We start from the raw sequence: 19,311 nt of genomic DNA on the forward strand, positions 1-19,311 counted from the left end.
AACTACAATATAATGGTTACTGCTCACCATGCTAATGTTTATATTCATGTGCCTGGGGCTCATTTAAGAGCCATTTTCCTATTTTAGCACCTTAAAGGGGTACTGAACACAATTTTTTTTTCTTTTGTGATTCAGATAGAGCATGCAATTTTAAACAACTTTTTAATTTACTCCTATTATCAATTTTTCTTTGTTCTCTTGGTATCTTTATTTTAAAAAAGCAGGAGTGTAAGCTTACGAGCCAGACCATTTTTGGTTCAGACCCTGGATAGCGCTTGCTGATTGGTGGCTACATTTAACCACCAATCAGCAAGCGCTACTTAGGTTCTGAAGCAAAGATGGGCCGGCTCATAAACTTACATTCCTGCTTTTTCAAATAAAGATACCAAGAGAATGAAGAAAAATTGATAACAAGAGTAAATTAGAAAGTTTCTTAAAATGGCATGCTCAATCTGAATAATGAAAGAAAAAATGCGGGTTCAGTATCCCTTTAAAAGCTTCTGCTATTTTGAATCTTAGATATTCTCACACCTGTGACAGAAACAGCCATATTTACAGACAGGGTCGCCATCAGGGGGTGAAAGGGGTGACTCCTGTCAGGGGCCCACTAGGCAAGGGGGCCCCATGAGGCAAAGACAACTATTATTTTTTTTAAAAATGTTGCAAGCCACCAGAGGGCGCTACAGCAGAGTGCTATTGTGTGCGGTAAATGTCATTACAAGGAGTAAAGCATTAGCATTTGAGAGGATTTCTGAGTGTGCACTAAACTACTATTCTAAAAAGTGTAATGCACCAGCGCTGAAAAGAGATTTACATACAATGCAGGTACATATAATTAAGGAATCCCTCTATCATTAATTCAGAAATACTATACAGGGGAAGGATCTCAGTACCGCAAAGGTACAGAGAAAATGCACTTGCGCTGCAAACAGCAGCTAAATATATGTGTAGTAACTGGCTGAATAAATTCTATTATCTTAAAATATATTTGATGAGTATATAACGTGTGTTATCTAAAGATCAAACATACACAAACAGATACACAAAGCAAAAAACAATTAAAAACTGTTTAAAAATAAAGTTAAAGTCAGTGTTTCAAATCATAAGACAAACAGAAAAGTCAGTCAAAGCATAGTTGAATTAAAGGGCCATAATACCCAAATGTTTAAACACTTGAAAGTGATGCAGTATAGCTGTAAAAAGCTGACTAGAAAATATCACCTGAACATCTCTATGTAAAAAAGAAAGATATTTTACCTCAAAAGTTTCTCAGTAGCCACATCCCATTGTAAAGGACTTCTAAGCAGCATATTAGTATGTCTGTCCTGGGACAGCCGAAAGGATGAGCCTCGTGCACTCTCATCTTATTTCACCAATCAGGTAAAGGAAGTTTACTATGAATTCTCATGAGAGTTAAGTCAAATCTCATGAGATCACAGTAAAAGAGCTGATGCTGATTGGCTGCTGTTCATTTCTTCATTTTTTATTTATTTTTTTCCCTGCAACTGGGAGCAGCTGAGTATAACTTTTTATACAGAACTTACTCTGCTAAGCTGAGGAGATTGTGAGGTAAAATATCTTCCTTTTTTACATAGAGATGCTCAGGTGATATTTTCCTGTCAGCTTTTTACAGTTATACTTCATCAGTTTCAAGTGATTTAGCATATGAGTATTATGTCCCTTTAATAAAGCTTCAGAGAGCGGATGTTTGCAGTTATGTAGAAGTGCTTGCTGTTGTTAATATGCTGCAGACAAGAAAAACAACAGAAAGGGGATCCTTTTAGGACGCATTAAGCGTTCATAGGCATAAGGTGCACTTTATTACTTACACCGGCTGTCTTGTATTGCAATCCAGCTATCCAGGGACCTCCAAAGTTTAAACCGCAACTCCTGCTTACTCCCAGATAGCTATTTCTCAGTGTATATTCAGTGAATAACTTTCACCACTAAGCAACTCGAGTGGCCGGAATAGGACAAAACTCAAACTCGTTTCGGCTTCACATAGCCTTTTCTCTACTCCTATTAAATATATATTTTAAGATAATAAAATGTATTCAGCCTGTTACTACACATATATTTAGCTGCTGTTTGCAGCACAAGTTCATTTTCTCTATACCTTTGAGGTACTGAGATACTTCCCCTGTATACTAAACCACTATGCACAGTGTGAGACAGACTTGGTACTTCAGTTTGTACAGTGTGTGCCTAAGTCAGATGGCAGATCACTTTCATTTGCAGAGGAGGTAGAACTTACTTAGTAAATGTTTTTTATTTCTTTGTGTAATTGCGGATTGTACCTTCAGTGTGGTAGTTGTATGGTGGGTCCAGGGGTCCATAAAAACAAAAAATGTAGGAATATTTGGCAGTGTATTTATGATTATTTGCCAATGCTGTAGAAATTCTATATTTAAAACCATGCAGAAATGTTTTCTCTTCAATACACAAATGGTAGGTGCCCTTATGGCAGATATGATTTTTTTTATTTTATATATATATATATATATATATATATATATATAAAATTATTATTATTACATTCCAGTTTACTGACCCTTTATGCAAGGACTTTCCAGATGCCAAGAGGCATTTTTTCCATAAGTACTGCTGACAGAAAGGAACATTTGTACACTAGATTTGAAGTGGTGCTTTTGGTTGGGGAAAATGGGGGCAAAACAAACAAACATTGTCAACCTTTAAAAAGTGCTTTTCTTCATCTACCCATTCTGACAGATCATTCAGATTTGTAATAACGGCGCTATGCAAGTCCCATTGAAAAAATAGGATACGCAATTTACGTAAGTGGATTTGCGGTATTTCCAAGTCTGGCCAAAAAAAAAAGTGAGCAGTGAGCCTGTACCTTCAAGACTCGTAATACCAGCGGGCGTTAAAAAGCAGAGTTAGGACCTCTTAACGCTGCTTTTTAAGCCTAACGCACAACTCGTAATCTACCCGTAAATCTTTTGGAAGGCCATTGAAGTGCGAGGAAGTGTTTATGTCTTTGTGCATTTTCTGTGGATGTCTCTGTGAAGGTGTGTGTGTTTATGACTTTGTGCATTTTCTGTGGGCGATTCTCTGTAAGGGTGTATGTGTATGTATATCTTTGTGTGTTTTCTGTGAATGTCTCTGTGAGGGGGGGTGTGTATATATGTCTGTGTTTATGTCTTTGTGCTTTTGTTGGTGTCTCTATGAGTGTGAATGTATTTCTTCTGTTGGTCTCTCTGTGAATGTGTGTGTGTCTGTCTGTGCATTTTCTGTGGATGTCTCAGTGAGGGTGTGTGCGTATGTCTTTGTGTGCTTTATGTGGATGTCTCTGTAAGGTTGTGTGTGTTTATGTCTTTGTGCATTTTCTGTGGATGTCTCTGTGAGGTTGTGTGTGTTTATGTATTTGTGCATTTTCTGTGGATGTCTCTCTGAGGGTGTGTGCGTATGTCTTTGTGCATTTTCTGTGGGTGTCTCTGTAAGGGTGTTTGTGTATGTATGTCTTTGTGTATTTTATGTTGATGCCTCTGTGAGGGTGGGTATGTATGTATTTGTGTGTTTTCTGTGGATGTCTCTGTGAGGGTATGTGAATATGTCTTTGTGCATTTTCTGTGGATGTCTCTGTGAGGGTGTGTGTGTATGTATGTATGTCTGTGTATTTTCTGTGGATGTCTCTGTGAGGGTGTGTGTGAATGTCTTTGTACATTTTCTATTGGTGTTTCTGTGAGGGTGTGTGCTTATGTCTGTGTGTTTTCTGTGGATGTCTCTGTAAAGGGTGTGTGTTTATGTCTTCGTGCATTTTCTGTGGATGTCTCTGTGAGGGTGTGTGCGTATTTCTTTGTGCATTTTCTGTGGGCATCTCTGTAAGGGTGTTTGTGTATGTATGTCTTTGTGTATTTTATGTTGATGCCTCTGTGAGGGTGGGTATGTATGTATTTGTGTGTTTTCTGTGGATGTCTCTGTGAGGGTATGTGAATATGTCTATGTGCATTTTCTGTGGATGTCTCTGTGAGGGTGTGTGTGTATGTATGTATGTCTGTGTGTTTTCTGTGAATGTCTCTGTGAAGGTTTGTGCATATGTCTGGGTGTTTTCTGTAGGTATCTCTGTGATGGTGTGTGCATATGTCTGTGTATTTTCTGTGGGTGTCTATGAGGGGTATGTATTTTTTCTGTGGGTCTCTCTGTGTGTCTGTCTTTGTGCATTTTTTGTAGATGTCTCTGTTAGGGTGTGTGTGAGTGTATGTCTTTGTACATTTTCTGTGGAAGTCTCTGTGAGGGTGTGTGTGTATGTCTTTGTACATTTTCTGGGGATGTCTCTGTGAGGGTGTGTGCTTACGTCTTTGTGCATTTTTTGTGGGTGTCTTTGTGAGATTGTGTGTGTGTATGTATGTCTGTGTTTTCTGTGGATGTCTCTGTGAGGATATGTACATATGTCTTTGTGCATTTTCTTTGGATGTCTCTGTGAGGGTGTGTGTGTGTGTTTGTGTTTTTTCTGTGGATGTCTCAGTGAGGGTGTGTGTGTATCTATGTCTTTGTGTGTTTTCTTGTGAGCTGCTGGTGCAACACCGTCCCCTGCAGATTCGCGGCCAAACAGTCGCCAGCAGGGGGTTGTCAATCAACCCGATCGTACTCGATCGGGTTGATTTGTGGTGATTCCGGTCCGCCTGCTCAGAGCAGGCAGACAGGGTTATAGAGCAGCAGTCTTTAGACCGCTGCTTCATAACTGCTGTTTCTGGCAAGCTTGATAGATAGGACCCATAGGATGTGAGAATACTTAAGCTACAATATCATCCTGTACTTTTAAAGTGTTAACATAGGAGAACAGCACTGTTTTTCCCTTAATGTGTTACCAATAACTTTTTTTACCCGCTGCAGAGTATAAAATGTATGAAATATGCTTTTTTAAGACTTATTTGTGTATATGAATTAGCTGATTTTGTGTTTTGAAGTCACAACCTAATAAAATGGGTTGAGCTTGTAGGTATAATCAGATCTCATTACGTTATCACATTGTGTACATATACCTGCTTCTTTATCTTATATCTGTCCATAAACCAATCACCAATACTTGTAGAGAACAATGGAAAATTAACATTTTATTACCGTATCTCTTCTATAACCCCCTGGGAGTGTAATTTCGTCTACTGGCTGTGTTAATACAGCTGGGCCTCGTGGCCAAAAACTTTCAGGATGGGTGGGGACACCACAAGCTAAATAAACTAATTCAAATGCCAATATAAGGTTAATGGAAATGCTTGTAAACAATTTAATACACTCCAACAGGTAAAGTGGAGCGTTGGGAACAAATTAAAGGCGAGAAAATTTTTGAGTAAACTGTCCCTTTAACACATGAGGAAATGCAATAGTGTGATGAGTAGTAATTAGTTGTGCCAAACAATTTTATGTCCCTTTAACACCTACAAATGGGTTAAACACATAGGTAAAGTCCCACACATAAGCTTGAAATAATTTTAAAATGTTGGCTTACTGACAGAAAAAAAATGTAATCTAATAGAAGCTTATTATACTTGTATAAAGGTCGAAATTCTAGGTGAGCATTTGCATCCCCTTCCCACCCTCCCCTGGAAGCTCATAATTTCAGTATAAATAACATTTACATCTTTGGTTTCTGAGAGGAAATGGAACAAGCACCGTTTTCTGATGCATTTTCAGCTAACTAGATAAATTTACAGTGAACTGATCTTATATTTCCATTAATTAAACTGTTTATGGTTAGCTTAAGTTCTCCTTTAATTAAAAACATGGTCTAGTTATTTACTTGATTCTGATCGTCAGTCTATAATATAAAGGGAGGTAAAAATCTCATCTGCATTATGACATTATATTTCAAAAAGTATGGGTTACCTTTCTAGCAGCCAGCAAATCAGGGCTGTCTTCCATTCCTATTGCAAATGTTTGTAAGGGGTAAGGAATGTTACTGTCTTTCATGAGCTTGAGAAGAGTTCCAGCAACCAAACTTGAATCCAGTCCTCCTGAAAAAACAAATAAGAAAATAATTTTTATTAGTTTCAGAAGTGCAACACTTGGTGAATCACTAATTAATTAACTTGAAATATTGAGAGGGTTAATATACCTTTAAGAAAATGTATATTGTCAATTCAAATGGTATATCTTAGCTTCAATTTGCTAACCATAGAATTGTGGCGTATTGGGCAGTATAATGTAAGTTTAATTACATAAATTCAATAAATATTGCACAAAGAAAAAGATTGCCTTGCTCCTATTTGTGTATACATTTTAAAGGTTAAATATTGAATAGCAAATCATTTCAAACACGCATAATAAATAACTTTCGGCTAGATTACAAGTTTTGCGGTACAGCTATACCACTGAAAAATTGGCCATTGCACGTGGAATGGCCGGGAACGCATATTACGAGTCACGGCAGTATAGCTATACAGCAAGCATTTTAGCCTGTGACGCAATGTCCATTCTGCACTCAAAAAAATGACATTTGAGTGCAAGGTTTTCATTGCACCCGTATTACAGGTTGTGCGGTCCGGCTAAAATGCTTGCGTTACAGCCTATGCCGACATGATCCATACCGCCATCTGAGAGCAGTAGTTATGGATTTTGTGTAGCAAAAATGTTTCACAAAACTCATAACTAAAATGTTAAAAAGTACACTGTCACGGATACCAGACAGCTAAGGCTACCCCCCCCCCACTCCCCTACAACCTCACCCCTGTTGTTTCTCAGTGGTTTTGGGCTCCTCAGAGCAACCACAATCCCTGAAAGCTTTGGTTTGCTTGTCTTGTGAAAAGCTGGTGTATGACCAGGAAAACCCTCCTACCCCCTCTCAGGCTGTCCGGGCTCCTGGAACTCCCATTTGGCCACAGGATAGCAGGACACCCGCTAACTTTACCCCTGGTCGCTCCAGCAACCATGTGCCCCAGAGCTACGCTCTTTTGGGGATTAATAGCCCCTAGGGAGGACAAGAGGTGGGGGAATTACCGGAGGGGAGCTGCTTTGGAAACCAGGCGTTTTGGACACCCCTACCCCCATAACTTCAACGGGCTGTATCTCCGGACTTCCCCAATAACGAATCAAAACGCTTTTTGGATTGCGGCATCTGGGGACTGAGAACTTTCAAATGACACCCTGGAAGTGCTGCTCCCCCAGGATCACCCCAAAACCGTCACCACTGTGTCCTGGGATTCTGTGGGACTATGGTTGCTATGGAGGCGCTGGTCAGTCTGGAGGGGCGGGAATGGCGGGAAAACTGTGGCATTGTCTCTCTGTTTTATCAAGATGTGTGTGTGTATAAAAGATGTGTGTTTGTCCCAATAAAGGCAGTTCTTTTTTTCACCTGAATGCTAGTCTGTCTAGTCATTTAGGTGAGCTCCTGCTAGAATCACTTTCCTGGGCTACATAGGAATCACTTTCCTGGGCTACATAGCAGCCTGTTCCAGGCAGAGGAAGGACACTCTGGCAGAGCTACCTAGTCTGGGTAGCTGTAGTCTGCTACAGGATGGGTCCCTGAGTACTGGTGCTGTCGGCATCAGGGGTGGCTACAGGCTGTGATCACTGGCCAGCTACATAGCTGCAGTTGGTAGGGAGGAAGCAGGACCCGTTTGGCGGAGCTACCCAGTCGGGGTAGCCGGGGTATCCGTCACATACACTAACACCCATAAACTACCTATTAACCCCTAAACCGCCACCCTCTCACATGGCAAACACTATAATACATTTTTAACCCTTAACCTGCTGCCCACCCATTAAATAAACCTATTAACACGACTATTAAATAAACCTATTAACCCCTAATCCACTGCCCCCAACATCACTGATACTAAATAAACCTATTAACCCCTAATTCGCCATCCCCGACATTGCCAACACCTGAATAAACCTATTAACCCCTAATCCGCTGTCCCCTGACTTTGCCGACGCAAAATAAACCTAAAAAAACCCTAATTCACCACCCACCACATCGCAACGCTAAATAAATCTATTCACCCCTAATTCGCCGCTCCTCGACATCGCCGACACTTAAATAAACCTATTAATCCTTAAAACCCCGGCCCCCAACATCGCCAACACTATAATAAAGTATTAACCCCTATACCTCCAGCCTTCCACATCGTAACTACTAAACTAAACCTAGTGTCCCCTAAACCGCTAACCCCCCCGCATTGCAAAATACTAAATTAAACTATTAACCCCTAAACCTAACACCCCCCTAACTTTAAATTAAAATTACAATATAACTATCTTAAAATAAATAAAAACTTACAAGTGAAATTAAAAAAAAACTAAATTTAAACTATAAATCAACCTAACATAACTATTCTAATAAAATAAAATAAACTACCAATTAAAACATCTTAATTACAAATAAAAAAAAACTAACTCCATGAAAAATTAAAAAAATCTAAAATTACAAAAAATAATAAACACTAAATTACGAAAAATAAAAAAACTCTAAGATTACAAAAAATAATAAACAAAATTCTCAAAAATAAAAACATTTACACCTAATCTAATAGCCCTATAAAAATGAAAAAGCCCGCCCCAAAAAATAAAAACACCCCGAACCTACAATAAACTACCAATAGCCCTTAAAAGGGCCTTTTGTAGGGCATAGCCCTAAGTTAAACAGTTCTTTTACCTTAAAAAATTAAAAGTCCCTCCTAAAAGTAAACCCCACTACTCAACCAACCCCCCAAAATAAAAAACCTAACTCTAAAAAATCCTAAGCTACCCATTGCCCCTAAAGGGGCATTTGTATGGAAATTGCCCTTAAAAGGGCAATCAGCTCTTTTACTGCCCTTAAAAGGGCATTAAGATCTTTTGCAAGTGTCCATCCATTATCTAAAATAAAACCACCAAAAGAATTAAAAAACTAACACTAACCCCATAAAATCTACTCATGGTTCCTGAAGTCCCGACATCCATCTTCATCCAGGCGGCGACACCTTCATCCACCTTGGGGACGTCTTCTATCTTCATCCTGGGGGCGCGAAGCGGAGCTATCCTGGAGGGCAAAGATACCCTGCGCGGAGCGTCCTCTTCATACGGTCACCGCCGTACACTGAAGTTGAATGCAAGGTACCCGTTTCAAAATGGCGTACCTTGCATTTCTATTGGCTGATTTGATTCTTCAAATTCCAATCAGCCAATAGGACGAGAGCTTCTGAAATCCTATTGGCTGTTCAAATCAGCCAATAGGATGAGAGATACTGAAATCCTATTGGCTGATTTGAACATATCAGACAGTGTAACTTTAATTGTAACTCCGGCGAAAGGAGGAGTTTTGCCTTAGATCAGTAGCTATCACTCTATTATAAATATTTTTGCAGTCATAACTTTTAGTACACATATATGATAGAAACTTTAAATGGGTTTTCTTGCCTAACTAATATGGCTAATATATCCGTGGCTATAATGAAGTTACCTACAACTTGATACATATTTGCACTATTGGTTGCTACAGTCTTTTCATTCAACACAGGGTTTAAGCATTTTTTAAAGTGTGCATGTGTGTATGTACAGCCTGGCTGGTTCTTATCAATATAATTTTTTCTCCTAATAAAGTTATGTAGTATGCGTGTTTGAAATTATTTACTATTCAATATTTAACCTTTAAAAGTTATACACAAATAGGAGCAAGGCACTAGTTAGTTAAGTCTGAATGGGGGTAGAGTTAAAACTTTGTTGGCGCATTGATCAATGATGAAAATAAAACAAAGAATTTAGGATAACAATAGCATATAAAACAAATCAACTAAAAGGGACCATAAAGCCAAAATTAAACTTTCATGATTCAGTGTGAGAGCAGAAAGAGGGTGCCTCATAGTGTAATCCGTCTCATATAATATGGTGTACAATGATGGTGACCAGACGTATAGGCACCGTACTGTGACCGGTGCAGCAGGGCAGGCTAGCACTCAACAGTGGCTAGTACACTGAACAGGGTCTCCCTGTTAGATTTTCCGCTGTAATCCAGCACTGCACAGCTACCAGTAGTGATACAAACACTGGTAGCTGTGTTCATGTAAAATACATATCTATACATACCTATATATTTATAGGAATATATATGCAGGTAAAGGTATATACACACATACATAGAAATATGTATTTAAGAATAAAAAGGAAATTATCATGTAAGTGAAGAACATTGGAATGTGAACTATGTAAAGTAAATATACAGTAAAACACACATAAATACTTATGTATACATATATAAACATATATAAGTGCATTTGAGCCCTCTGTAGTTATGTAGCTGAAAACATGTACAATTATTTTCATGCAATATTCATGTTTAGTGTTTAACTATGTATTTACTGGAAATATTTCACATTCCCATATTCCTATATATATCTGCATATACCTATATATAATCATCTATACATATATATATCTATACCTATATATAATCATATATATTTATATATATATATGTATAGATATATAGATATATATTTTACTAAAAAGTCATTATATATATATATATATATATATATATATATATATATATATATATACTGTTTATTTATTTATGAATAAATAGAACACATTCTGCTATGTAAAGAACATTGGAATTTTAATATTTAATGTCGGGTTAGCGCACTTGTGAAAATGTGATCAGGGTTGCGAGCAAGTAGTTTAGTGAGTACCATCTTTGTGGTTTAGTGGTAGACTTTTTTGGGCGGATATTTTTTTTAATAGGGTTTTTTTTTAATTGGGTAGCAAAAGAACTTTAGGGCACTGCCCTTCCAAATGCCATTCTAAGGGCTATGCCCAACTAAATGCTCTTTCAGGGCAATTATTAGAGTAGTTTTTTTTAGATTTTAGATTTTTGTGGGAGTAGGGGGCTATTTTTATTGTAGAATGGAGTTTTTTTTTTTAGAAAAACATAAATTATGCTTACCTTATAATTTCCTTTTCTTCTGATGGAAAGAGTCCACAGCTGCATTCATTACTTTAGGGAAATAAGAACCTGGCCACCAGGAGGAGGCAAAAACACCCCAGCCAAAGGCTTAAATACTCCTCCCACTCCCCTCATCCCCCAGTCATTCTGCCGAGGAACAAGGAACAGTAGAAGAAATATCAGGGTGAAAGGTACCAGAAGAATATAAGGACGCCCCACATAAAATTACGGGTGGGGAGCTGTGGGCTCTTTCCATCAGAAGAAAAGGAAATTATCAGGTAAGCATAATTTATGTTTTTCTCCTTAAATGGAAAAAGTCCACAGCTGCATTCATTACTTTTGGGAAAACAATACCCAAGCTATAGAGGACACTAAATGCCAAGACGGCAAGACGGGAGGGTACAATAGGCAGCCCATACTGAGGGCACCATACTGAGGGCACCAGGCCTGAACCTCTACCAAATAAAAAAAATTTAAGAGGAAAAGCCCCAATGACACTGACTCCCAGTCAGTCCAGAAGCCAAATGGCCAGAGACCGCAAATGGACTCATCTGAGCCAACAGTCCTCCAGGAGACACCGTCGCCCAATGGTCCCCCACCACTCACCCCCCACAAATGAAGGGGACACCAGCCAAAACCCCTAAGGGGACAAGGCAAAGGAGGACAGAGGAAACCGAAAGGTCCCCTAATACAAAAAGAACACCTCCAAGAGTGAGCCCAGCTCACAGAGACCCAAAGGGACCCAAACATACCGAGGTATTTGACCATGAAAAAGTGTGAAATACACTCAGGTGAAAAACCGCAAGTTTGAGAACACAGAGTCCATAACAGGGCAACACAGAGGGTACTTGCGAGGAAGAAGAAGCAGTCAAGCAAGAAACAGACTGCAAAAGCAACCCCCAGACAGAGGGCATGCTCCAGGCAACCTAACTCGCCGGACCTACACACAGGTCCCTAAAAAGGGAAACACAAAACTTCAATCGAGGCCCCCCGAGATGGAGAGTATATGCTCAAAACCTGAAGGAAGAGTAAACCCTCTTCTGAAATCAATGGACCAAGATGAAAGAAAAATCTATATCTTAGCAGACTGAGCTAACAGGATAGACTCAACAAGCTCCCACATCCACAGGAGACTGCGACCCAAACGCAGCACCTTAGACTGCTCAGCCATCCTGACCCGCAGATCCACACCCAGCTGGACCAACCCAGCCTTAGGGATCCAACACAGGGGAACAAAGAATCCCGAAACAGGAACAGGAACTAGCGTAAGGATAGTACAGCCATCCCCACAGAGTTTAAATACAACCCGACTCATAAAACAGACAACAAGGCCATAGACCGAAGGATCTATCCAAATAAAGGCCCAAGTCTGACTTGGAGCCAGCAAGACCCCAGGGGGAACCAATCCCACCTTTTCACCTCCCATCCAGGAGAAGCCCCAAGCAAGAACTCTATCTCCTCAGGGAGGAGAATATCCCCTAAAGAAAAGGGATGATGCTGGAAGGGTAACAACTCATCAAGGCCCGAAGGCACCGGCTAATGGGAAGATAAATTCCCAACAAAGACGTCCTAGAATAGGACCCCCCTACAAATAGCTTGCCAAGCAGAGGCACAGCCTACCCATTCACCTGCAGAGCAGGGAATCCACGGGAACACTGGCAAGCTGACCAGGGGAATGCAACCCTAAGGCACACCAGAAAATGGACATTCAGTGCCAGCAACTGGGTATGAACTAACAACCCTTGAGGCACAAGCCACACAGCTAACCACAAGATGGCAAAGAGTAAAAAAAACCTATGAAAACCTGGCCAACCATGACCCGGTCAGGTAGATGGAAGAAGGTGGAACTGAACCACTCTGTCCCTAGACAGTTACAGGTTTGAAGCCTGAATCCCAGACCACTGAGGATCATCTGGGCCCAAGTTCCCACAACTGTGGAACACCCCGACCAGCCCTGAGATCCAAGATTCGAAAACCACCCAAAACTGGGTCAGGAAAAAGGCCAAGCGAAGCTTCAGCAACCGGAAGTCTCAGGGGGAAAAACAGGTCCGGGCACCTAATAGTTCAGGCAAACCTTACCCTAGAACTAAACACCCCACCTGGCCATAAAGCCAGACACAAGGGAAATGGATGCATATCCAGAGAATCTGGATAGGGAGAAGAACTCGAAAGCCCCGACCAAAGAAAGGAACAACCCCTATCTAAAGTCCAACGCTCCAAGGAGCATGGCTAGAAGTCGTATGAAGATACTTCCCAAAGACTCAGGATAACCAAGGGATACCTCAAGGACAAAAAAATCCTACTAGCAAGACTAGTCTCCCTATCACCTCCGCTCAAGCAGAGAACACAAAGAAGAGAAAGGCACTAAGCCTACCCAGCTCCGGAAAACCCAGAGCTAAACAAAGTATCCGCAGGGAACAAACATCACCCGGAAACACAGATCCCTAAAAGGAGATCCAACTCACCCGGAGATAATGGAAGAAGACCCAAAGGTCTCTTATAACTCACAGACAGTACACGACAAAGAGTAAAAGCTGCGTCTAAAAACACTATAAACAGCTTACACGTAAACCTGCAAGGTGGGAAGAGCTGTAACTGGTTTCAAACTGCAAACCTTCTGCATGCTGGACAGCTATCCTGTACAAGCTGTTGGATCAAGCCCAAAAGGACAAATCCAGAGGCCTAAAAGATGAAGGCCAAACCGCTCAACTGCAGTAAGGGGCGTTAAGCCCTCCAACCGTCCACCACATGGGGGAGGCTCTAGATTCTGATGAAATCAGATGTCAGATAGAGTGACGCAGCGGGAAACTCCCCTGCCTGGCCATCTATGACTGAAGGCTATAAGGACTGAAACAATCCTTCCCGCCTCATGGACCCACAGGTCCTCTCGAATGCTAGTCAAACATGAAAAACAATGATAACCTGAGCACTCAGCTCTTCTACCAAACAAGCTGAGCAGAACAGCGCCACGTGTCTGAACATCCGCAAGACCGAACGAACCCGACAGGACCAGCCTGCACCTAGGGTCCCAACTGGCAAACTGTGTAAATTCTCCCTCGTAGGGGAAAAAACAGAAAACAGACATTTTTAACATAGGACTAACATGTCCCAAACCACTTCCGAAGAAGTAACAAAGAGTATCGATCCCAGAAAGTTCCCGAAGGAAACAAAAACAAATAAAAGACATCCCATCAGATATAAATAAAATATAATGCAACCCTGAGGTTAACGCCCAAAAAGACACAGGCCTGCCCACAGGACCAGCCAAACGGAGCCCTATCTTACAAAACTGGGAAAGATCTCAAACAAATGGCAATCAGGAGATTACTTCATCCCCACATGTCTAATGAGGTGCACCATTTGAATTATCAGACTGAAAATCTCCTTAACTGGTAACGATAGGGTCATTCAATAACTGAAAAACATGCCTGAGCAACACGCGAAGGCGCGCAATCCTGTAACGAAAGGCATAACACTTAGGGACAGATACCCCCGCTGGGACCTGTAGAGGCCCTCCCCAAGGCGGAAGGCCCGGGACAATAGGGCACAAGCATATTCTCAAATAAATGTCTGGACTCTGCAGATGAACAATCGCCAACATTATGTGGAAGTGAAAACATGCTGCAACCTCCGGGAGAAACACGCCACCCCGCATGGAGGAACCATAAACTGGGTTATCCGCATGTGCTGAAGTATGATTTGGTAGGGATCTCGCCTCTCGGAGGACAGGACCCCCAGAGGCGGGTGGCTAAGCAGTCCCTTGATTCCCCGAGCCCGAGAAACCAGGCGCTCTGAAATGGCATATGGAACAAAACTGGCTGACAGGAGTCAACGAGGCCCCCCCGGAGTCCAGTAAACATCAGACATAAGCAGGTTGAATCACATAACAAACATGATTATAACCCCCCTCAGGAGATATTAACCCTCAATTCCAAGATACTAAAAGAGACTCACTGAGACCCTTATGTTTAAGTTAGACCCGCAAGGTGGTAGCCTCTCGGGAAACATTCACATTACAGTACATTGACGAATAAAGTAAAATGACAGGACAATCTTACCTGAATCTATGCCGTGGAACAGGAATACGGCCCTTCAAGTGTGACGGATAGTAGCATCGCCTCCACCATGGACTTGAAAAAAAAGAAGAAGGCAGCGAAGCAAAATTCGATAACGCCGATTGCTTGAGGAGCTGTTAACATGAGTCGGGATAGTTATGCAGAAAGAAACTACCTGCATCTCCGGACTCTAACTTTCATCCAAGACCTCACTGAGAGACTGACAGGACTACTTAAAACTCCTGTCCCATGCCGAAGAGTACTACCCTCCATAAGAGACAAAAACAAAAATTAAAAATTCTGACACTTCTCTGCCATCCTCCTGGGACGAAAGGCAAAGAATGACTGGGGGATGAGGGAAGTGGGAGGAGTATTTAAGCCTTTGGCTGGGGTGTCTTTGCCTCCTCCTGGTGGCCATGTTCTTATTTCCCAAAAGTAATTAATGCAGCTGTAGACTCTTTCCCTTTAAGAAGCAAAAGGGTTAAATCGCTTTAGTGCAGTGCCTTACAAAAGCCATTCTACGGCAAATGCTATAGTAACTTTTAGTTACTTTTAGTTAATAATGTAGTTGGGTACTTTGTGGTGGGCTATATGGTGGTTTAGGGGTGATTCGAGAAGAGGACTTATTGCAAGGAGGACTAGCGCACAAGTAAGGGTGTCTTTTTTTGGGGTTTTGCAGTTTTCGTGCTCCATTGAAGTATATGGGAGAATATGTTAAAGCGGTCACAATTTTGTAAATTTGGTTTTCTACGCACATTGGGTTAGCACGCGAGCAACAACCTTTTTCATTTTAAATTTTAACACAAGTGGTCCCTGATGCGCACCAAAAGCCAAAGTCGAGCGCAGTGATTTGTTTGGTATGCAATGGCCCAACATTAGTTTTCCATTCTCCAAATTTGTATCTCTATGCTAAATTCCATATATCTATATATAGGTATAGTAAATGTCACTGTAGCTTAATAAAAAAATCTTCTGGTCATATTTAAAAATACTGGACACCACTGCATTGTAGTAAAGACAACATATTTCTGCAACTATGCAGCAGCATGAACTTATTTTACAGGAAAATTATACATGGTCACTAATATGGAGGGCCTTAGTGCAATTTAACACATGTAACTGGTTGATATATTTCATGTAATACTTGAATCTCTGGTTGCATCAAACTTGTCTGCTCTGTGTTCTATTTTGTTTGAAATGGAGCAAAGTTCATACAGAGAACATTCTGTAATGAAGTTCATGAACTAAACTTTGAATGTTTGCGATTCCCTCTTTATAGTCCACAAACTTTGTAGCTCTCCAACTTCCAGAATTTTGCCCTCCTGAGCAAGGCTGATTTCTATTTAGAAAATGCAGTCAACGGTCCAGGGGCACCTTTGCTCAGAGAGCAGAGTTGCCAGCTGTGGGTGACTGTACAGGTTTGGTAGGTGGGGTCACACAATAGCCCGCTCAAAAGGTCTTCCTCTGATGCAACCTTGACCCCACCATGTGACAACTTAATAGTCATTAAGCCCCATTGGCTGCCAGTAACATACAAATCAATGCTATCCTATTTGACTGCAAGTAACACACCTACACAGAAGGGATTTAACCCCCTTGACAGCATGGAGTACACATAGTGCAGCTATTCAACACCACAAACACTGCCAGTAACATAAAACAGTGCTGTTGTTTTTTACCCTTATTGACTGCAAGTAACAACCCTATTATAGAGATGCCGTCCTTTGTAGATAATTATATCCGACGTGGAGCATCCTCTTCCATCGACGTCCAACTGAAGAATAAAGGTTCCTTTAAATGACGTCATCCAAGATGGCTTCCCTTCAATTCCGATTGGCTGATAGAATCCAATCAGCCAATAGGATTGAGCTCGCATTCTATTGGCTGATTGCGTCAACCAATAGGATTTTTTCTACCTTAATTCCGATTGGCTGATAGAATTCTATCAGCCAATTGGAATTGAAGGGACACCATATTGGATGACGTCATTTAAAGGAACCTTCATTCTTCAGTTGGACGTCGATGGAAGAGGATGCTCCGCGTCGGATGTTTTGAAGATGGAGCCGCTCCGCGCCGGATGGATGAAGATAGAAGATGCCGCCTGGATGAAGACTTCTGCCCGTCTGGAGGACCACTTCTGCCCATCTGGAGGACCACTTCTGCCCGGCTTCGTTGAGGACTTCGGCCCGGTTGGGTGAAAACGTCTCCCAGTAAGGTGATCTTCAAGGGGTTAGTGTTTTTTTTAAGGGGGGATTGGGTGGATTTTAGAGTAGGGTTGGGTGTGTGGGTGGTGGGTTTTAATGTTGGGGGGGCTATTGTACTTTTTTTCAGGTAAAAGAGCTGATTACTTTGGGGCAATGCCCTGCAAAAGCCCCTTTTAAGGGCTATTTGTAATTTAGTGTAGGTTAGGGCGTTTTGTATTTTGGGGGGGGGCTTTTTTATTTTGTTAGGGGGATTAGAGTAGGTGTAATTAGTTTAAAAATCTTGTAATTATTTTATTATTTTCTGTAATTTAGTGGGGTTTTTTGTACTTTATTTAATTGTAGTTAATTGTAGTTAATGTAAGTAATTAATTTAATTACAGTGTAGTGTTAGGTGTAATTGTAACTTAAGTTAGGTTTTATTTTACAGGTATATTTGTATTTATTTTAACTAGGAAGTTATTACATAGTTAATAACTATTTAAAATAACTATTCTACCCAGTTAAAATAAATACAAAGTTGCCTGTGAAATTAAAATAAACCCTAAGCTAGCTATAATAAACCCTAAGCTAGCTATAATGTAATTATTAATTATATTGTAGCTAGCTTAGGGTTTATTTTATAGGTAAGTATTTAGTTTTAAATAGGAATAATTTATTTTGATTTATTTAAATTATATTTAAGTTAGGGGGTGTTAGGGTTAGGTTTAGGGTTAGACTTAGGTTTAGGGGTTAATACATTTAATATAGTGGCGACAGTGTAGGGGGTGGCAGATTAGGGGTTAATAAATATAATGTAGGTGGCGGCGGTGTAGGGGGGCAGATTAGGGGTTAATAAATATAATGTAGGTGGCGGCGGTGTAGGGGGGAAGATTAGGAGTTAATAAATATAATGTAGGTGGCGGTGGGCTCCGGGAGCGTCGGTTTAGGGGTTAATAACTTTATTTAGGTGCAGTGAGCTCCAGGAGTGGCGGTATAGGGGGTAAAACAGTATAGTATAGTGTGGGTGTTTAGTGACAGGGTACCAATAAAGCTGTAAAAAAGCCGAAGAGCAGCGAGCTCAATGACTGCTAGTTAACAACAGTCCGCTGCTCATCGCACCGTACTTGGTGCGCGGCTTTTTTACTGCTTTTTTGGTAACTTTGGAGAACGTATTCAGGTCTGCGGCAGCAATGTTAGGCGATCTTAGGCGAGCGTATTGGTGCCGTTGAATGCAAGAAAGTTGACGCTTTGATAAATAGATGCCATAGAGGGCCTGATGATATAAACCTCCCCACTTAACTCTAAGGGTAGTTCCCTGCACTTCTGTATGTGAAAGAGAGTCAAGCCCAGTGCAATATAGCACTGCATGACATGAGAGCTCTGCTGCATTTACACTTTGTGCTTAGTATTCTATATTACGTTGCACTTCAGATTGTTTTTTAACATTTAAACTTTGCACTTTCTATTTTGTATTTTATTTTGTATACATCAGTGTACTTAGGATTCTGATTTTCCAAATTCTGATTATGATCATACTTTGAATATTTATGTGTATATTTTACAAATTACATTGCACTTTGTATGTCTTCTAATTAAAATAAAACTGAAAAACTGACCGCTTCAGTTTTCCAGAGAGCTTCATAACTTCCTATGGGCCTGATAATTTACCTTATTTTTGCTATTAGTTTAGTATATATTACTTTTCTGTCAGTTAAATACGTGTAATGTGAATTTTGAGCAAACTTCACCTGCATACAGCTGGTGAGATAATTCAGTGAGACCAGCTTGTCTAAGATAATTGCAGCATTTCACAAGTATTGGGAAACTTCAGAATTGTGAAACTTTAGAAATACCCTGAGAACTCCCCTCCAACCTTCTGACTCTGTGTTTTATTTTAATATAGAGAAAATACAAAGTGCAGTGTAATTTGCAAAAGATAAACAGAAATATGCAAAGTATGATCCTAATGTTTTTAAGTAACACAGAAACTTTCAAAACATAATCAGAATTTGTAAAATCACTGCTGGATTTTAATTTTAATGTATTAGAACAAGAGAAAGTGCAAAGCTTAAATGTCATAAAACTGAAAAGACCCAACCTGAAGTGTTAAGCAATATACACTACAAATCACAAAGTGTAAGTGAAATAAAACTCTCATATCATGCAGTGCTATACTGCACTTGGCTTGTCTTCC

The 19,311-nt window shown here is 40.4% G+C and overlaps 1 protein-coding gene across 1 annotated transcript in view; it reads right to left on the bottom strand.

Moving 5' to 3' along the window:
- The window catches only part of ASNS (asparagine synthetase (glutamine-hydrolyzing)), a 111,345-nt gene that overhangs the window by 76,822 nt on the left and 15,212 nt on the right, over positions 1-19,311 (bottom strand). The window contains exon 6 of the mRNA XM_053714085.1: positions 5,845-5,972. Within this exon, the coding sequence (XP_053570060.1) occupies positions 5,845-5,972 (128 nt within the window). The remainder of the gene's footprint in view (positions 1-5,844; positions 5,973-19,311) is intronic.

Source organism: Bombina bombina, chromosome 5 (genome assembly GCF_027579735.1).
Source record: "Bombina bombina isolate aBomBom1 chromosome 5, aBomBom1.pri, whole genome shotgun sequence".
Taxonomy (NCBI): Eukaryota; Metazoa; Chordata; class Amphibia; order Anura; family Bombinatoridae; genus Bombina; species Bombina bombina.